General features: G+C 40.5%; 1 protein-coding gene and 1 non-coding gene across 2 annotated transcripts; one reads left to right on the top strand and one right to left on the bottom strand.

Moving 5' to 3' along the window:
• Nucleotides 1-14,050: 14,050 nt before the first annotated feature.
• Nucleotides 14,051-14,157, bottom strand: LOC133306136 (small nucleolar RNA R71). The gene has a single exon (XR_009750850.1). It is a non-coding gene; the product is annotated as a small nucleolar RNA R71 (small nucleolar RNA).
• Nucleotides 14,158-15,412: 1,255 nt separating this feature from the next.
• Nucleotides 15,413-15,805, top strand: LOC133306133 (uncharacterized). Its single transcript, XM_061506413.1, has one exon. The coding sequence runs from the start codon at nt 15,413-15,415 to the stop codon at nt 15,803-15,805; it is 393 nt and encodes a 130-aa protein (XP_061362397.1).
• The last annotated feature ends 6,336 nt before the right edge of the window (nt 15,806-22,141 follow it).

Here is a 22,141-nt window from a genome sequence, read left to right as displayed (position 1 = left end):
AGCATTCTAGTAGCTGCAAAACGCAACAAGAACGGAGTCAATTGGACATCTATAAAGTGAGATATGACCAAAATACTAAAGTAGTGTAAATTTGGAAAATTATGACGAAAATCTATCAAACCCAATTAAAATCTATAATTCTGATTTGACCCAAAAGACCTTTATTTAATTCAAATAAATCGTAAAAATACCAACCAAGAGTAATAAATAAGTGTAACAAAGTATGTGTTATCAATACTACACAAAAAGTATTCGAATACTTATCAGACAGAATGCAGAAACTCGAGCTGTTCACTGCATAATCCCATTTTTAAGTGTCCAAACTCGATTTGGAGTCCAATAACTCCATCAATAGATGTTCATTAACATATTTTAGACTTAGATTATCAGTCTTTAACTCAAATGATCAAAGTTTTCCTTTTTAATGGATTAAACAAGCTAAAACAATGAAAATACAAAGGTGGTGATCATGGTATACCTCAATCTCCAAAAACTCAGAGAATGGGACTCTCTTGGAGCTTCCAACACAGCTCCAAGGTTCTGACTTTGCAAGGGCACGAAAATGTACTACAAGCTTGGACCTTTCATCATCAAAATGGCTTCTTGAAGCCTTTAATGGTATGAACAAGGCTCTCACAATGAAAACCCTCAACTCAGCCCTCAATTCACCACAAGTCAGAGGCCAAAACTCAACAACAAGACACCCCACCTCTTCACAATCTACTACTAAGTGTTTACAAGGCTTAGTGAAGAAATCAAAGGGGAAAAGGTGAGTTCTTGAGGGATTGCTATGGAGGAAGGTTCAAGTTTTTGAAAGGAGAAGAGGGTGGCAAGGGGCACTCAGCTGCTGAGTAAGTCACGTAGGAGCCAATATGGCCTAGGGTTTTAGGCCAAATGGTTATTTATAGCCCACTTAAGTGTAATCGCACAGTATTAGCATTAATAGTTATGCTTATCATTTTAATCTCAAACTTGGGATTCTGAACCTAGCCATTTTTCTAGGATTTGTCATATTTTTATTTTATTTTTCGCAGAACTTTTCCAGTACGCGCTTTTACGTAGTCGATATCAGTTCTGACGCCAATTCTCATTATTTTGACTTGAAACTTGACATACTAGTCCTATATATTATTCTACGAATATTCCCATTCTTATTATAATTTTTTGGGATACTTCATCGGTACGTATTTATACCGTGAGGCAGAACCGGTATCTGCACTTTTTGTCAGAAAAGTGACTTTCAACATTATTAATCACTTACCATAATTATTTAAGCCTTCTCATAATTATTAGGGTCCATTATGGAATTATCTCATTAATCTCATAGTTAATTAATTAAATTCCTAAATTAACGGTGCAAGTTCTTACATTCACCCCACCTTTTAAGAATTTTGTCCGCAAAATTAGAAACATACCTGTCTTGAAACTCGAGGTATTGCTGAAGAAGCACGTCCTCTCGCTCCCAAGTACACTCCTCAGGAGTTCTTCATGTCCATTGCACTTTGACCATCGGGATGATCTTGCTGCTCAGCTTCTTCTCGCCACGATCGAGAATCTTGAGTGGTCCGACGGGAGTTTTCAAGTTCTCCCGAACTTCCACATCATCCGGTTGCACCACGTGCGATAGATATGCTATGTACTTCCAAAGCTGAGACACGTGAAACACGTCGTGGATGTTGGCCAAGTTCAGAGGCAAGGCAAGCCGGTAGGCAACAGGTCCTACTCTACCAAGGATCTGGTATGGCCCAACGAATCGCGAGCTAAGCTTCCTCACTCTGAGGGCCCAACCAACACCGGTGACAGGTGAAAGTCTCGCAAACACGTGCTCACCCTCACTGAACTCCAGTGGACGATGCTTAACATCATAATAACTCTTCTGGCGATTTTGCGCCTGCTTCAGCTTTTCTCTGATCAACTGAATCTGCTGGGTAGTATCATGGACAAAGTCCAAGCTAACCAACTCGCGATCTCCAACCTCAGACCAATAGGTAGGAGTCCGACACCTCCAACCAAATAATGCCTCGTAGGGTGCCATGCCAAGTCTAGCATGGAAACTATTGTTGTACGAAAACTCAACCAATGACAGGTACCTATCTCATGCTGAACCCTGCTCCAACGTGCAAGCCCTCAACATGTCCTCCAAGGTCTGGATGGTCCGCTTAGTCTGTCCGTCAGTCTAAGGGTGATAGGTTGTACTCAATCTCAACTGAGTACCAAAAGCTCCCTGCAGCGCCTCCCAGAACCGAGATGTGAACTTCGGGTCCCTATCAATGATGATACTCTCGGGCACCCCGTGAAGCCTCACGATCTCGCGAACATAAAGCTTGGCCAACAGCTCTGTAGTGAAGCTCACCTTTATCGAAAGAAAATGGGCAGACTTCGTCAATCTGTCCACAATGACCCAGATAGAGTCGCAACCAGCCTGAGTCTTAGGCAATCCCACCACGAAGTCCATGGAAATGCTCTCCTACTTCCATTGTAGTATCTCAAGAGGTTGAAGTTTACCAGAAGGTTTCTGGTGTTCAATCTTCACCTTCTGGCAAATCAAACACTTGGACACAAAAATAGCTATGTCCTTCTTCATGCCCGGCCACCAGTAATTTCTCTTCAAGTCCTGGTACATCTTAGTAGCACCAGGGTGGACAGTAAACTGGCCCTTATGAGCCTATGTCATCACCTCCTCAGTCAAAGGACCTCGAGGAACCACAATCCTCTTCTGGAAAGTCAAAAAACCATCCTCGTTTCAAGACACACCGTCCTGGTTCTTCACATAGTCAAGGCACTCTCTTTGCACTTGTGCCTCTTTAATCTTTTCCATGAGCTCATTTTTAACTTGCACAGTTTCCATTTCGAGAAGTGCACCCCCAAACAAAGAGGTCACCATCAGATCTCGAAACTTCTCAATTATATCATAGTCACCCATCGTCAAACTAGATAGACTCACAGATTTCTGACTCAAAGCATCAGCTATCACATTGGCCTTGCCAGGATGGTACATCAACTCAAAGTCGTAATCCTTCAAAAATTCCATCCATCTCCTTTGTCTTATGTTCAGCTTCTTCTGATCGAATAGATACTTCAAGCTCTTGTGGTCACTGAACATGACAAACTTCATGCCATAGAGATAATGCCTCCAAATCTTGAAAGCAAAAACAATAGCAGCCAACTCCAAGTCATGAGTCAGGTAGTTCTCCTCATGAGACTTCAACTGCCTCAAATTATAAGCAATTACTTTGCCCAACTGCATTAACACACAACCCAACCCCTTTCAGGAGGCGTCACAATATAAATCGACCTCCTCAGCAGGATTAGGAAGGACCAACACAGGTTCAGTCGTCAGTCTCTCTTTCAACTCCTGAAAGCACTCCTCACACTCGTGAGTCCACATAATATAACTAGACTATGAATATTAATTATATTACTGGTATAAACAGACCGTGAGAGTGCTGTTTGTGGACCTTGGGCGGTTGTGAACTCTTAACTTGGGATTGTTAGCTTGCGAGGTAAGCTTTCGTGTCCTCGGATTGATTTATTGCTTCTTCCACTGACCTCCATAGGAGGGTGGTTTATATGCATGTCTGCTTTTATGAAAGATGAATATGCATTGATATATGCCTGAGATGTGTTAAATTAATTGTCGAGGTAATGTATAAAAGTGGTGTTGATTACTTACACAATCAGACTGCGACTCTAGTGTGTAAGGCATGTAATGTATGAAAGTTATATGATTACTTATACAATCTGAATGTGACTCTGGTGTGTAAGGCATAAGACTGCAACTCTTATGTTTAGATAGGTCGCAGACGTATATAAACCCTATCCTGTTCCCTAGCCATTCGAACCGCATTTGCATACATCACATGATTAACGAGTTAAAGTCTTTGGCTCTTTGAGCAAGAGATATTTTGTCATGATTTAAATGTCTTAATATGAACATGCATTGTAATTACTATTTTCAAACTTATATTATACTTGTAAGTGAGCTTGGGGCGGAACAGTCCTTGAGGACCCCTTGTCTTACTGAGATTTCTTTTTAGAGATCTCACCCCACGTTTGGGGCACATCTTCAGGTTCAGGTACCTCGGGGCTGATACCTCGGGTGGCAGGAGGCCGGAGCTTAGTTAACTGTTTATTGTCTGTTTATGCTGATCTGCTTGGATGCTGATTTGTGCTTTATTGTCATGCTATTATTATTTGAGCTGAGACTTTGTTGGGCCTTGTTGCCTTATTTGGTGTGCATAGGGATTATCCACGCCACATTGATTCTGCCTTATTTAGTTAGACTTGAGTTGTATAAACTATCAGGATTATGTCTGGTGTACGTGTTGTAGTTCCGTGACTAGAAACACATTAATATATGAGGTATTTCCGTTAGTTGTTGAATTACAATTTACATACAAGAAATCTTTTGAAAATGAATTAAGTAATCAACTTGGTTAATAATAATGGCATCATAATTGAAAAGAAAAAGTTAGTTCCGCATTTTAATTAAGAGCTGCTTAATACGATGACATGATAACAAATCGGGTATACACGGGATGTTACATTTTATGGTATCAGAACACTTTCTAGGGAAAAGCTTGTATGTATTGCAATAACTTAGGATATTTTGCTGTGTGTCTTGTCTTGTGTGTTTCTCTGTTGTGATTTGCTATGATGATGCATGAGTGACCACATTGCGTGGGCCTGATCAACTTATTCTATGTGTAACTTGTACAGAGTCATGGTATTATTGAGGAGAAACTGAGAAAAAAATGAGGATCAACCTGATCCTGTCCTGGATGCATTGGCTGAAATGCAGGCGGCTCGACTAGCCGACCAGGAGGCCATGAGAATGGCAAACCAGGCTATGCTGGACGCCGTCAGAGAGGCGAACAGGAAAGCCACCGAGGACGTGCTGGAGGCGAATCACCTGGCGAACATGACCATGATGAGGGTCATGTTGGAAGAGATGAGGGCTGGTCCTGCTGGTGGCCAGTATCCTTCGCCACCACCTCCACCGCCTCCACCCAGTCTTCAGGACGATAGCCAGAGTCAAATGGAGGGTGCCAGTCATCTTACTGGGATGATGCAGCCCTACCATAAGCCTGTTGAGGACCGTGACGTGATTGACCGCCGGCTGAATGCTTTCCACAAGCATAAGCCACATTCTTTTGATAGGTATTATGATCCTATTGCTGCTACGAGATGGCTCCAATCTTTATGCAGTGTACTGATCCGCAAAAGCTGATGTTTGCCACCTACATGCTGGAGGGCGATGCACATGAGTGGTGGACGAACACCTCTCACGTCTATGAGATGCAGGGTCATGTCATCACATGGCCATTCTTTGAGGATTGCTTCCTGGGTAGATACTTTCCCTATGATGCGCAGGAGAAAAAGCAGGGAGAGTTTGACTGTTTGGTGCAAGGCTCGTTGACTGTGGACGAGTACTTGGCTAAGTTCAATGAGCTGGCCAAGTTTGCACATTTCCTTATTGCTATGCCGACCCCGACCTTTTTGGCTTCTAAGTTCCAAAGGGGACTTAATGAGGAGATAGCATATCGCATTGCTAGTACTGCATCTAGAGATTTTGGCACATTGGTTCAGCAGTGTCGTGTCATTGAGGATGTCTGCATTGTGAGCAAGGTCAAGAGGGCCAAGGTAGCTGAGGCTAAGGGACCCAACAGTTCCACTTCCTGGAAGGACAAGAAGTTTGGTGGAAAAGGAAAAGGGAAGCAGTTGTCTGCGAGGCAGGCACCGAGTCAGTCTAAGAGGACCTTTACACAGCAGGGAGGTTTTGCTAGACCTTCTTACACTTCTATATGTATGGGATACAGAAAGGAGCATATAGGACGTTGTGCTACTGGGGAGCGGATATGCTTCAAGTGTGGAAAGAGTGGCCATATGGCCAAGGATTGTTATACTACAGTTGCTAGGGATGCAGCAGTTCAGGCAGCCCTCTTCAGATGATTCCTGCTCCACCTACAGAGGCACCTGTTGTGCCACATGCCACTGGCCGATTTTACACATTGGATAGGCAGCAGTCGGACAGAGCTCTACATCTTGCGAGAGGTATAATTCACGTTGGGGATACTTCTGTGATGTGTTGTTTGACTTAGGGATGACGCATTTAATTATTGCGAGTCCGATTGTTGTGGGGCTAGACTTGCCCATAATTGAATTTTCTCCATTTTTGAGGGTTATTACCATTACGGAAGAGAAATGCGATACTTCATCTTTTTATCCGGATGTGGTACCTCAGTTGGATGGCCGAGATTGGGTAGCAGATCTTAATTGTCTACCCATGGTCAACCTTGAGATCATTTGGGTACGGACTAGTTGTTGAGAAATTTTGTGTTGAATTATTGTGATTGCATAACATGATGTATGAATTATGTTTATACATTGAATGTTGTATTGAAGTGTTTGATAATTTGACCTGAGGACTAGGTTGATTGAGTGGGTTATTGGCCATCAATGTTTTGTGGACTATCCCGGGAGGGGATGTATCCGAAGAGGTTACCTCCGAGGAGTTCCATCGGACGCTCAATTGATGTGTGATTCATTGAGTGGTCCTTGTGTATGAGATTTACAGGAGGATGGTATGCCTAATTGTTCTTTGGCCGATAATCTATGTCATGGGCTTTCCTTTGGGGATTGGATCCTAGGAGTGTTGACTCTTGGAAGTCCTATGAGGGTACCGATTTGGGTTTGACTCATTGGGTGGTTCGGGTGCACGAGGTACATAGATCAATCAATTTTAGTTGCCTCACGCTATGATAATGCATTAAGAGACTTGAAATATGAGTTTATACTCTACAACCACCAAGGGGGTGGGATGAATAAAATATACTAAGAGTGATATGCCAAAGCTGGGCATAGAAGGTAAGATGTCTCACGCCATTACCTAATTGTGATGGTGCTTTGTTTGAGAATGTGAAATTCTCTTTAAGGAATTTAAGTGTGTAACACTTGGACTTTGTGGCAAGGCCATGCACAATCTTTTATATGCGAGGCAAGTGTATGTACAGTTAGTTTTGTGACTTGAGTGGTCTCCATGACTCTAGTTAATATGTAGAGTATTGATATGTTTCATATGTAGTTGTCATCTTAACACCAAGAATAGTACTAAGCATGAAGTAAATGTCATGAACTGTGTTAATACATCGATGTTGTACCATCCTTTATTGACTTCCGATTTTACAGACGCCAAGGAGATTGAGGTATAATGTTGCATAGAATATTTAATTATTATGTTATTTGAATTGGAAATTTTGCAGGTGTACGTGAACTAAGGTACGTTACTATGTGAAGTAGCATGTTAACTAACATGTATTGTTCGAAATGAACATGATTATGATATCATATTGTGAAAGGAATGTGATTCTATTTGAGAATAATGATTTATTAAATTGTAAGTCAAGTCGAGGCTAGAGTCATGGAATAAGACCTAAACTAACCCGAGTTATTGTGAGGAGTAGAGTATGTGAGGTCAGGTCACCTCTATTGATGAAGTGACTAGCTATCCCAGAGAATCGAATGACGATTTTGAGGTTATTGAAGTTTTGAGGTTTGTCAGTGACCTTTCTGTGGGGGTGCACTTCTCGAGATGGAAACTGTCAGAGTTGAGAATGAGCTGATGGAAAGGATCAAAGAGGCGTAGGTGCAAAGAGAGTGCCTTGATTATGTTAAGAACCAAGATGGTGTGTCTTGGAACGAAGTTGGTTTGTTTGATATGCCAGAAGGTGAAGTTTGAACACCAGAAGCCGTTTGGTAAGATTCAACCTCTTGAGATACCGCAGTGGAAATAGGAGAGCATTTCCATGGACTTCGTGGTGGGTTTGCCTAAGACTCAGGCTGGTTGTGACTCTATCTTGGTTATTGTGGACAGATTGACGAAGTCTGCCCACTTTCTTCCAGTAAAGGTGAGCTTCACTACTGAGCAGTTGGCCAGACTTTATGTTCGCGAGATCGTGAGGCTCAACGGGGTGCCCGAGAGTATCATCAGTGATAGGGACCGGAAGTTCACATCTCGGTTCTGGGAGGCGCTGTAGGGAGCTTTTGGGACTCAGTTGAGATTGAGTACGACCTATCACCCTCAGACTGAGGGACAGAATGAGCGGACCATCCAGACCTTGGAGGACATGTTGAGGGCTTGCACTTTGGAGCAGGGTTCAGCATGGGATAGGTATTTGCCATTGGTTTAGTTTTCGTACAACAACAGTTTTCATGCTAGCCTGGGCATGGCACCCTACAAGGCATTGTATGGTAGGAGGTGTCGGACTCCTACCTGTTGGTCTGAGGTTGGAGATCGCGAGTTTTTTGGCTTGGATTTCGTCCAAGATACCACCCAGCAGATCTAGATGATCAGAGAGAAGCTGAAGCAGGCGCAAAATCGCCAGAAGAGCTACTACGATGTCAAGCATTGACCACTGGAGTTCAGTGAGGGTGAGCGCGTGTTTGTGAGACTTTCACCTGTCACCGATGTTGGTCGGGAACTCGGAGTGAGGAAGCTTAGCCCGCGATTCATTCGGCCATACCAGATCCTTGGTAGAGTAGGACCTGTTGCCTACCGGCTTGCCTTGCCTTTGAACTTTGCCAACATCAACGACGTGTTTCACGTGTCTCAACTTCGGAAGTATATTGCAGATCCATCGCACGTGATGCAACCGGATGATGTGGAAGTTCGGGAGAACTTGAAAACTCCCGTCGGACCACTCAAGATTCTTGATCGAGGCGAGAAGAAGTTAAGGAGAAAGATCATTCGGATGGTCAAGGTGCAGTGGACAGGAAGAACTCATGAGGAGTGTACTTGGGAGCGAGAGGACGAGCTTCTCCGGCAATACCCCGAGTTTCGGGACAAGTATGTTTCTAATTTTGCGGACAAAATACTAAAAAGGTGGGGTGAATGTAAGAACTCGCACCGTTAAATTAGGAAATTAAATTAATTAAATGTGAACTTAGGAAATAATTCCATAATTGACCTTAATAATTAGGAGAAGGCTTGAATAATTATGGTAAGTGATTAATTATGTTGAAAGTCACTCTTCTGACGAAAAGTGTAGATACTGGTTCTGCTCCACGGTATAAATGCATACCGATGAAGTATCCCAGAAAATTATGTAAAATGTGTATATATTACTAGAATAATATATAGGACTAGTAAAACAAGTCTCAAGTCAAAATAATGAGAATTGGTGTCAGAACTGATACCGGCTACGTAAAAGTGCGTACCAGCAAAGTGCTGCGAAAAATAAAATAGAAATATTACAAATCTTAGAAAAATGACTAGGTTCAAAATCTAAAGTTTGGGATTAAAATGCTAAGCGTAGCTATTAGCGCTAATACAGTGCGATTAAAACTTAAGTGGGCTATATAAAGGGTGGCACATGATCCTAGGTTTATTCTTTGTGCCTTCTTCGTGAGAATTTTCTGAGTTTGAGCTGCCACCCTTGCCACCCTTTTTTTCCTCCATAGAAACCTTTAAGAGAGAATTTTTCTTCTAGTTCTTTCACCAAAATACCTTGAATAGGTGAGAGCAAGCCTTGGGTGCATGTGAGGCTACTCCATTTCTGAGTTTTAGCTACTAAGTGTGAGGTGTAGTAGCTGACTTTTTGGTTTGAGTTGTGGGAGCCTTTGTGATGGCATTTTCAGCTTCAAGGAGCCATCTTTTGTGCAAAGAACCAACCTTTGATCACCATTTTTGTGTACCTTGGAAGTCAGAACCTTGTGGCTGTTTAGAGAGCTCAAAGAGCACTATTTGTTTGTTGTTTCGAACCTTGGGTATGTTCCTTACCTGGATCGTGAGTTTTTCTTGTTAAAAGTTGAGTCTTGGCATGTAAAATGAGATGAGTAGGTAACCAACATAAACACTTGCTTAAATGTGTCTAAAATTGCATGCTTGGACGTCTGGAAGTGTTAAAAATAGAACCTTGAAGGGATATCTTCGTGAAAATGCAAAACTGCATTCTGTCGCGAAATATCCGAATATTTTTCTGGAAATATCCGGATATTGGGTCTGGAAATATCTGGATACGGATATTCGGATATTGGGTCTGTGAATATCTGGATATGGATATTCGGATATTGGGTCAGGAAATATCCAGATATGGATATCTGGATATGGGGTCTGGAAATATCCGGAAATTGATATCCGGATATGTCCCCGAGAAATATCGGGATATTATGAGAAAAACCATGTTTTGAGCTATTTTACCCAAACAAAAGCGTGCGTTGGGTTTCTGGACACTTAATTGATTATTATGAACCTCTGGAATAATTTAATTAAGTCAGAACCAATAATATTGAAGGCTTATGGCTTTGAGAGAAGCCTAAGGACATTAAACGAAAAAGGAAACGTTGTCCTAATGCAATCAGCTTCTAGACTATGAATATTAATTATATTGCTGGTATAAACAGACCGCGAGAGTGCTGTTTGTGGACCTTGGGCGGTTGTGGACTCTTGACTTGGGATTGTTAGCTTGCAAGGTAAGCTTTCGTGTCCTCGGATTGATCTGTTGTTTGTTCCACCGACCTCCATGGGAGGGTGGTTTATATGCATGTATGCTTTTATGAAAGATGAATATGCATTGATATATGCCTGAGATGTGTTAAATTAACTATCGAGGTAATGTATAAAAGTGGTGTTGATTTTACTTACACAATCAGACTTTGACTCTAGTGTGTAAGGCATGTAATGTATGAAAGTTATGTGATTACTTATACAATCAGACTGCGACTCTGGTGTGTAAGGCATAAGACTGCGACTCTTATGTTTAGATAGGTCGCAGATGTGTATAAACCATATCTTGTTCCCTGGCCAGTCGAACCGTGTAACACCCCGTGTATAACGATTTGTAAACATGTAATCGTATTAAGCCACGCTTAATTAAAAAAATGCGGAATATCTTTTTACTTTTCAATTATGACGTCATTATACTTAGCCAAGTTGATTACTTAATCATCTTTTTACTTCTCAACTTGCCTTGATGTTGTAAGTACTGCTGAAAGACAGATGGACTCTACTGTCAAGGATCAAACAGAACCACACACTCACCTCCACTCCATCATACACCACCTGGTCAACCAAGTGGAACAACCAAAGGATAGAAGAAACAAAAGTACTCAAAAATGAACAAAAAGGATAGAAGAAAGAAAAGTAAAGACAAAGGGGAACAACCATTCAAAAGACTTCAGAAAATATCAGAAAACCTTCCTCTAAAGGAGAAAAAAGGTACAAAAAAAGGTGTTCCCCCAAACCGAAAAAGTCCAAGTTCAAAAGCACAAAAGCAAACGTTCCTTGACCCCACAAGTCAGACCACCATTCTTCCACACTTCCATACACTCATCACCAAAGATCCTTGGGAGGGAAGGCAACTGTACTTCATAGGAAAGCAGCAGAAAGACAAGTCCTGAAGAATCACATCCAGGAATGGATAGAGCAAACACCAACCCTTGAGTGACAGTGAGATGAAAGATCAGCAACCTTCACTTATCTGGGGAAAGAATCCTCTTACTGTTTAACTATGAAGAGTAGCTCATTTGTTGAAAAGTTTATAATTACTCACTGGCTCAAGTTCCTTTCTGTTGAGCTATTCTTTGAAATTGGGCAGCCCAATACAATATTTCTGAGTTGTTTGAGGACAACCAACAGTTTAGTTTTGGGGTGTTTGATGGGACGTAAATTCATTCCCATATAAGCCCATTTTGATGGCAAAATACCACACGTTCCCTCATCTGATGAGCAACTTCAGCACGAAAATCACTTGTTTTACACATTTGTGACAAAAACACAGTGGGGGAACGCATGGTAACGTATTCCTTTAAAATATATTAAAAGGGGAACGGACTGAGACACATTTAATGCCTCTATAGTCTTTGCAGGTAATATGGAGTTAAAGTCTTCTAAAAGCAAGGCGGTGCACCAACTGAGCAGCTGGAAACGTGAAGAGCAGAGAATCAAGAGTTCTCATTGGCTGAAAAAGAAAGCAAGGCATGAGGCAGACTGCAAACAACGGCTAATCATCACCAAAACCTGTTCCATCCAGCAATTTGTGCAGTCTCCACACTCTGCTGCCACATTCCCGTCCCCTCATTCAAGCAACTTGCTCTAAAGGATTTACAAGACTTCCGCTCCTCTTCCATCTATAAATAGGAAGACCCACACACAAAAGCATCATCGAATCCTGTAGGGTTTGAAGTTCGAAAGGAAGAGATCACCTAGTAGTAGTAGTAGTTAGTAGCTTAGATTTATTTTAAGTTATAACTATAGTTAAGTGCAACCCCTCTTCTCTTCTCTGTATCAACCATTAAGACTCCTCACGAGCAATAACCCATTTTTCTCCATTTTACGTTTCTTCTGTAAACAGTCTTTTAAATTAATATAAGTGTTTTTCTCTTCGTTCCATTCGTTATCTGGTAACTGAATCTCGGGTCTATGGGACTTCAGTTGGGAATAATTATGTTTAAAATATCAGCCATGAGCTGAACTATCTGTGGAACGAGTAATCTGTGAAACTCTTAAAGAACTGTTTTCAAAACACTTGACTGAAGCTTTTTGTATTTCTTTGGCTAAGAGAGCTATATTCATTGTGTACCAATGGAAATTGGGCACATACTGAGAAAGGAACTTTCATAAGGAAGGGATTTCAGACAGCTTAGCCGTTGGGGGAAGGTAGTGTTATGGCAAAAACACTACTGGTCACCTTAGGAATAAAGGGCCAACTCGTCCATTTTAAGGTTCTGTACTAAGCACCTGTTGGAGTCAAGGGAGCCGTAGGAATATGGAAACTTGTGAGCCATCTAGTCCATGAGCTGAGGAATCAGAGTTGGCAGACAAGAAACTGGGATAAAGCCAAGAAGTGCTAAGTCTTGAGCAGAGAAAACAGCTATTTAAGAGTGAATCAGTGAATCTGTTCCTTCTGTTTAACGGTTATAAAACATCACCCTGTTGTCTCTTGATTATAGTTATTTCTACTTTAGTAGTTTTTTTTACTTTATATAATTATAACTATCAAATCCAATGATTATTATCTCACCTTCTTCTAAACAGGAAGGATTACATACATAACACAGCATGTAATTGTTTGCCAGCAGATTGAACCTACTGTTCTTGAGGAACGTTGTCAAGACAGTAGGGAACGTCTGACCAGACAGTTCATTTACTAACTTTTCTTCTCATTTTCATTCTTTATAAAACAGTGTAAGACAATAATTAGGATTCTATCCTCGTGGGAACGATAATTTGGGCATTAATACTCCCTTTATTACTTGATGCGTGCACTTGCGCACTTGGGTTGGAACAAAGGGAACGAATCTGTGTTCTGCAAGAACAGAAGAACATCCTCTATTAGAACTTATAATTTTCCACCATCAGCAAACCACCCAACAAGTTTTTGGCGCCGTTGCCGGTGATAGAAACACTAAATTTTGCTCTTATTTACTGTTTTTAGTACATATTCTGTATATCTGACCTTACCTTTATATTTGTCTTTATGTCACTAATACTGTTGTGCATATATAACTTGTGTTTATAGTTTATGAGTGAAGAGTTTGAAACAAACTCTGACCACTCCATTGAAGTACCTGAGTTTTTCTTTGATCCTGAACCAGAACGTACACATCATAGGAGAAGAAGAATCCTCAGGGAAGAAATTCTTGAAAACATGGCTGATCATAATAATAACAATGAAGAAGTTCCTCCTGAACAAAACTTCAGAACTTTGGCTGCTCCTTTCAGGAACAGACCAGACAAGGGAGTAATCCCCCCTCCTGTAGCACCAACTTTGAACTGAAACCTATCATGTTTCACATGATTAGGGAAGCATGGGTCATCAATGAACTCCCTGCAGAAGATCCTTACACACACCTCACAACATTTCAAGATATCTGTGATAATTTTAAAGCTGAGGGTATGACAGAGGAGAGCATGAGAATGAGGTTGTTCCCTCACTCCTTAAGATTAAAGGCAAAAACATAGATGAAAACTCTCACCCCTAGATCAATCCACACACGGGAGGAGCTCTTTAACAAGTTCATAGAGAGGTTTCTTCCAATGTCCCGACAAGATGATGTTAGAGGAGAAATCTCTAACTTCAGAATGTTTTATGGAGAAAACCTCTATGAAGCCTGGGAGAGATACAAGGACATCATCAGAAAATGTCCAAACCATGGGGTAGAGAGTTGGGGAGTGTTACAATCTTTCTATAAGGGACTTGACCATACTTCTCAATCTCACTTAGATTTTGCTGCAGGAGGATATTTCTTTACAGGAACACTGGAATCAAGGTACGAAATCATAGTAGGAACTGCTGAAAGATGTCTCCAATGGCCAATAGACAGAGTAAGCCCAGTAAGGAAGCCAGGCATGCTAGAACTGGATAAACAAACTGCCATGGAAGCCCAGTTGGCATCACTCATGAATGAAGTGAAGAACCTGAAAGCTGACCAAGCAGCACCAAGGATGGAAGTCTTGCAACTCACAACAGCTGAAACTGAACCATCCACTGCATTGGTGTGTTATTCAAATTTTTTTGCATAAAGTGCATTGGTGTGTTATGCTCAGCCTGTGGTGACCTTCATGACTCAACAGACTGCCCATCCACTGCATTGATGTGTTATGCAAAAAATTTTGGCAACAGGAACTTCACCAGAGACAATCAACAAGCAGGACACAGTACAAATTCAAATCCTGGAGGAACTATCATTAAGGATCAGAACCACAACACCCAATAGAGGCCACCCATGAACCAAAGACCATTCAACACCCAGCAACAGTATCAGCAAGGCAACAGCAGTGGAACGTTTGAACAAAGGAGAAACAACTACGTTCCATTCCACAGAGATGACCAATGCATCAACACCCTGGAAAATTATGTCAAGGAATGTGTCACCAGGAATGATGCAGTGGTCAGGAACATTGAATCCCATCTGGGACAGATTGCTGCCAATCTCCAAACCAGAACACCAGGATCACTATCAGGGAATACTAACGTTCCCTCAACAACCTCACCAAAAGAGGCACTTACTTCCCCTTCAGAGCACATTAAGGCTGTCACCCTAAGAAGTGGGAAAGCTACTGCACCACCCACGACTTTGTCAAGAGAAAAAGGACAGACTAAAGCATCTGAAGCAGCTTCAAAAACACAACACCTAGAGCATGAAAAGGAGGACGAAGCCAAAGAAGACCAAGTGGACAACAGTCAACCAATCAGTCCAACCCAAAAGAGGCCAATACCAAAATAAATTCGTTTCCTCAGAGAACAAAGAAGCAACAGGAAGATAAGTAGTTTGGTAAGTTCCTGGACATCTTAAAACAACTACACATCAACATCCCTCTGGTGGACGCACTAGAACAAATACCCAGGTACGTAAAATTCATGAAAGATGTTCTCTAAAAAAAAAAGAGATAACAGAATATGAGATTGTAAAAATGACACAAGAAAGTTGCCAGTATCTAGGCAAACTTCCACCTAAGCTTCAAGATCCAGGAAGCTTCACCATTCCCTGCGTTATAGGAAACACATACCAAGGGAAAGCCTTGTGTGATTTAGGGGCTAACATCAATCTCATGCCTCTATCTGTCTTCAAACAATTATCCACTGGACCAGCTGACCCAACCACGGTAACCTTACAAATGGCAGACAGATCCATTGTCAAACCAGAAGGGAACATTGAAGATCTGCTAGTCAAAGTGGACAAATTCATCTTGCTCGCTGATTTCATCATCTTGGATTATGAAGCTAATATTGACGTTCCCATCATTCTAGGTAGACCGTTCCTAGCAACTGGAGGAGTAGTCATCAATGTACAAAAGGGGAACTAACCATGAAAGTACATGATGATGAAATCAAATTCAACGTCGTTAAGGAAATGAAGTTCCAGGACGAAGGTGAAGATTTGGAAGAATGTTCAGCCCTCACTGTGTTAGATAACCAGTTCAGCATAAAAATAGAAGGGGAAGAATATGAGGAGGAAGAAGAAGGTCCACAACAAGGGGAGCAGAGTTGCTATCTGCAAGAAAGAATGCCTGAACCTTTGATAAGAACTGAAAAAGAAAAACAACCTAAAAGACCTTCATCAAAAAAACCTCCTGACCTAGAACTAAAGCCTCTTCCCCAACACCTGAAGTATGCCTACCTAGGGGACGATAACACCTTTCCTGTGATCATTTCTTCATTTCTTACCAAAGAACAAGAAGAACTGCTGCTTAACAAACTCAAAAAGTACCAAGTAGCCATCGGCTGGACCATAGCAGATCTCAAAGGTATCAGTCCCTCATTCTGTATGCATAAAATATTATTGACTAACCCTAACAGTTTTTCAGTGGAACACCAAAGAAGACTGAACCCTATAATAAAGGAAGTGGTAAGAAAGGAAGTCATCAAATGGCTAGATGCAGGGATCATATATCCAATATCTGACAGCAGCTGGGTAAGTCCTGTCCAATGCATCCCCAAAAAGGGAGGCATAACAGTAGAGGTAAATGAAAAAAATGAGCTAATACCTGTGAGAAAGGTTACAAGATGGAGAATTTGCCAAGATTATAGAAAGCTCAACAATGCCACTAGAAAAGACCACTTCCCACTCCCGTTCACAGATCAGATGCTGGATCATCTAGCAGGAAAGGAATACTTCTGCTTCCTTGATGGATATTCGGGGTATAATCAGATTGCTCTAGCACCAGAAGATCAACATAAGACCACTTTCACTTGCCCATATGGAACGTTCGCCTTCAGAAGGATGCCCTTCGGGTTATGTAACGCACCAGCAACGTTCCAGAGGTGTATGTTCTCAATTTTTTATGATCTGATAGGAGAAGGAGTAGAAGTCTTTATGGATGACTTTTTTGTGCTGGGAACGTCATATAACCACTGCTTGGACAATTTAGAAAAAATTCTCCAAAGATGTCTTTCCTCTAATCTAGTGCTTAATTGGGAAAAATGCCATTTCATGGTGAAGGAAGGAATAGTCCTGGGAAATAAGATTTCCAGCAAAGGACTAGAAGTGGATCAAGCCAAAGTAGAAGCCATAGCAAAAAATGCCACCACCAGTAAATGTAAAAACACTGAGATCTTTTCTTGGGCATGCAGGCTTCTACAAAAGGTTTATTAAAGATTTTTCCAAAATAGCTAGACCCTTGTGTCACTTGTTAGAAAAAGATAAGAAATTTGAGTTTAACTCTGATTGCTTGAAAGATTTTGAATCCTTGCAAAACAAGCTCATTACCACACCTGTCATCCAACTTCCAGACTGGAACTTACCCTTTGAACTAATGTGTGATGCAAGTGATCATGCTATTGGGGTAGTTCTGGGCCAGAGGAAGGACAAACTTTTTCCTAGCATATACTACGCTAGTAAAACTTTGAATGAAGCTCAGATGAATTACACAGTCACTGAAAAAAAGCTGTTGGCTGTAGTATATGCCTGCGAAAAATTCAGGCCATACATTTTAGGATAAAAAATTATTGTGCATACTGACCATGCAGCTCTCAAATATCTTTTCTCAAAAAAAGAAGAAAAACCAAGATTGATCAGATGGTTCTTACTGCTGCAAGAATTCAATCTGGAGATCAAAGAAATGAAAGGGTGTGAAAACCAAATTGCAGATCACCTGTCTAGATTAGAACACATTAAAGTAGGGCTACCCATCAAGGAGACGTTCCCAGATGCGCAATTGTTTGGCATCAATCATATAGAAGCAGACGTTCTTTGGTTTGCTGATATAGCCAACTTCCTTGCAGCAGGACTAGAACCTTACGAGGCAAACAGAATGCAGAAGAAAAAAATATTTCATGATTGCAGGAACTATCTCTGGGATGAACTATTCCTGTTCAAAAGATGTGCAGACCAAATGATAAGGAGGTGCATCCCAGAAGAAGAACAACCGCAAATCCTTCTACACTGCCATTCGTCCTCATATGGAGGTCATCTAGGTGGAATCATGACTGCCTCCAAGGTTCTTCAATCAGGTTTTTTCTGGCCCTCCCTCTTTAAAGATGCACTCCAATATGCAAAAAATTGTGCTAAATGTTAAAGGGAGGGTAACCTAACTAGACAAAATGAGATGCCTCTCTACCCAATTCTAGAAGTTGAATTATTTGATTGATTTCATGGGATCTTTCCCTCCTTCTTGTGAGAACAGATTCATATTAATGGCTGTAGATTATGTAAGTAAGTGGGTAGAAGCAGTTGCTTTACCCACTAATGATGCTAAGGTGGTCATTAAGTTTCTAAAGAAGAACATCTTAACCAGATATGGGACCCCATGTTGTCTCATCAGCGATGAGGGGAAACATTTCATCAAACGCTAACTTGAGAGGCTGTTGGAGAAATATGGAGTCAAACACAAGGTTGCAACTCCATATCATCCACAAACCAGTGGTCTCATTGAAGTCTCTAACCGAGAGGTTAAGAGAATTTTAGAGAAGGTAGTCAACCTTTCTCGAAAAGACTGGTCTCTCAAGTTAGATGAAGCATTATAGGCTTACAGAATTGCATATAGAACACCCTTAGGATGTTCTCCATGCAGACTGATATTTGGAAAAGCATGCCACCTTCCCCTCGAACTGGAACACAAAGCTTACTGGGCATTCCATGCCCTCAATATGGATGAAAAGGCAGCAGGAGAAAAGAGACTGCTACAACTTGAAGAATTGGAAGAATTCAGAGGGAACACGTATGAAAATCATAAATTATATAAGGAGAAGATGAAGAAGTGGCATGATAAAAGGATCAGAAACAGAGATCTCAAAAATGGCCAGAAAGTGCTACTCTTCAATTTTAGACTCAAACTGTTTCCAGGAAAACTCAAATCAAGGTGGACTGGACTATATCAAATTGTAAATGATGCAGGAAATGGAGCTTTTGAGATCTAAGGCTCCGAACATGGTCGTTCCTTCAAAGTAAATGGACACAGGTTGAAGCTATACAATGATGAGACTTTCGAGGAAAAAGAGGAGTGTATCCCTCTCTCTGAATCCACTTAAGAGGTATATAATAACCCTTACTAGTAATGGTGGATTTAATATTGAAGAATAATTAGAAGTAAAAGAAATAAAGTCACCTTTGGTGAAAAAGGAGTTAAAATGACAGTTAAGGAGTAAAAATGCAGGTAAATAAAGTTACCCGAAAGTAAAAAGTAAAATTATAAATATTACCATAAAAATATTCTGGACTAGTATACAAAGTTTGGTAGGGAATAGAGATGTGTAGATAGGTAAGCTGTTACCCAGTTAAAGAGTAACTTCAAATAAAAGCCTTAAGAAACCCGTAAGCTTTCATTTCTTCCTCTCCGTGCGCGTTGGTTACTGTCATTTTTTTTCCTTAGAAGCCAACGTAGGGTTTCATCTTTTCTTCCTTCCATTCTCACTCATTTGGTCACCAAAAGTCATGATGCCATACATGAAAATTGTAGAAAAAAGGCTAGTGAATCCATTCCACCACTCTATTTGGGCTGATTTGGCTTGTGGAGAGAGTTATTCATCACCCCTAATTCGTGGCACTATTCATCCTTGTGAAACAGTGGGGCTTTTGAGTGAGCAAAGCTTAGGTTTTGTTCTTTGGAGCTTGGAATAGCAACTATAGGTAAGAAACCTCTAATTCTATGGTTCTATGTTTGTGATTTAAGTCTTGATAATTGTGAGCATATTTTGGTAGAAAATAATTTAGTTTGAATTGGAAATTGATGATGAATTGTTGTTCGTAGTAGTTGAAAAGTTATTGAGAATGGATGTTGAAATTTGAGAAAATGGATGGCCTACCTCTCATGTATAATTCAACCTATATACAATAAAAGGGGTAGACCAAGTGTTTGATGAAATGCCAAAGTGAAAATAATACCTTGTATGTAATTACTGATAAGTGGTGTGAATTAGGATTGGTAAAAGTGATGAAAGTTAAAGAAAAAGACATTGTTCCTATATATATGTATTCTGGCCAAGAGGAAAAGAACAAGGAATATCATGCTTTAATATGTTTGAATGTGTGTTTATGTATCTTGAGGTTGGTTAATGATTATCTACTTAATTGGAGTTATGTGAAGTGAGAAATAAAGGAAAGAAAAACATGAGAAAAAAAATGATAAACACTTATGAGTGAAATCTGCCCTCATCCTTAAATAGGTACAAATGAGGTATTTGGTGATATTTAAATAAGAGATGATGATGGATATTCAATGTAGTGATGAAGGGAATGGTTGCTAACAAAAGATAGCTTGAGAAAAAGTCATGAACATAAAGAAGTAAATGGGTTGGAATTGTATTGGACTTGGAATTATGATTTGTAAGTTATGTTGAGGACATGTTAAGTCCATGTAAAGTGAGAAATGCCCCCTAAGAGTTAGTGGTTTTATTCTAACTAGCTTTGGGGTTCTATATGTAAGTTTGAAAGGAATTAGTATATGACTTGTGTATTGGCATAGATTTAGCATAAACGTAAAGAAACGAAAATAAACGATAAAATGTATGCCTTATGTAAAATCTAGGCATGATAGCATTTTATTGATTTGTATTTTTGTATTCTTTCTCTAGGTGTACCTAGGGACTGAAAAAGATCGGAACCTTCTTGAAGATATATAAGTAACTTGTGCCACAAGTAAGCGGATTGAAAAAGCTTCAAGAGGTAAGCTCTATGTTTATGGGGTTCGCTCCTACTTTGTGTTCCGCCATAGTGTACGGACTGTGGTCAGGTTGTATGAGATATATGATATAGATGCATTCATATAGAGCTATATGATAATATGATATGTTTTGTTTTGATGTATTTACTTTGATATGTGTTAATATGATATGTTTTGTTATGATATGACTTCTGTAATATGATTTCTGTAACAATATCTGGCCATTGATTGTATAGTACCCGGATGTTCGCTTTGGGGTCCTCCCTCGGGACTGATGGTGTACGCCTCTGATATGTTCTGGTTCCACTTTGGGGTCCTCCCTCGGGAACACGTGCGTTGATTTCCGCTTGGAGTCCTCCCTTGGGAATGACTGCGTACGCCTCTGATATGTTCTGGTTCCGCTTTGGGGTCCTCCCTCGGGAACACGTGCGTTGATTTCCGCTTGGGGTCCTCCTTTGGGAATGACTGCGTACGCCTCAGATATGTTCTGGTTCCGCTTGGGGTCCTCCCTTGGGAACACGTGCGTTGATTTCCGCTTGGGGTCCTTCCTTGGGAATATCTGTGTACGTTTCTGATAAGATATGTGTATATTTTTTGTTTAGTTATGATATTTGATTATATGACATGTTTTATGGGATATGTATGATGATTTTGTAAATGATATTTGTTACGTACGTTGATTTCTGCTTGGGGTCATCCCTTGGGAACGATTGCGTACATCTTTGATATAACACGTTTTGTTCTGATGTGAGTATTGTGATGATTTTTGTAAAAGATATTTGTTACGTGCGTTGATTTTCGCTTGGGGTCATACCTTGGGAATGACTGCGTTTGTCTTTGATAAGATATGTATATATGCTTTGTTCAGTTATGATATTTGCTTATATGATGTTTTGTATATTATGTATCTGACTGTCATGCAGGAAGTGAGCCCAGGGTATGGAGGGTTTTCCATAAACCTGGAGTTTACTAGAGATTCGTCTCTAACCCCGTTTGGGGATATGATTTCAGGAACACAGTTAATTGAAGAACCTCATGGGACAAGGACACTAACTGTGGCTAGATGTACTAGTATGAGGATGTGGAGTTCTGGGTGGTCGGATGCTACTATTTGTTTTAGACGTATTTTTGGAAAAGATGTATTGTTGCATAGTGTTCATATTCGATACATGTACATTTATGTATTCAGGCATGATGATATGACTATGTAGTATTCAGTTATGTTATGTATTGGATTGCATGCTATTAGATTTGTGGCACGGAGCCAAGTTCAGCATGCGCCCATAGATGGGTATCTGAGTATATTTGCATGACTGGTACTTCTGGAAATATATATTGTTTAAACTGTCTATCAGGAACTCTTGAGAGTGGGATTGGAAAATCCCCAGTTGTCCGATTTACAGAGGTTACTCCGTCCGATTTTCGTCTCCGTAAAATAAGTATTAAATTAGAAGAAGTATGCAATGTGATATGTCATGTGAAAAAGGATTAAAGAAAAAGAAAAAGTTAGTTCGTATTTTCGTAAGTTAAGTCTTCCTCTGT

This window comes from Gastrolobium bilobum, unplaced genomic scaffold (genome assembly GCF_033153095.1).
Source record: "Gastrolobium bilobum isolate Gb01-03AN ecotype WA unplaced genomic scaffold, APGP_CSIRO_Gbil_v1 utg7478, whole genome shotgun sequence".
NCBI classification, from domain to species: domain Eukaryota; kingdom Viridiplantae; phylum Streptophyta; class Magnoliopsida; order Fabales; family Fabaceae; genus Gastrolobium; species Gastrolobium bilobum.
Note: the sequence above shows the minus strand (reverse complement) of the source record. Positions and strands in the feature narration are given on the sequence as shown.

Excerpts from the sequence above, each read along its gene's own strand:
- LOC133306133 (XM_061506413.1), top strand. The coding sequence starts at position 15,413 with ATGACACAAGAAAGTTGCCAGTATCTAGGCAAACTTCCACCTAAGCTT.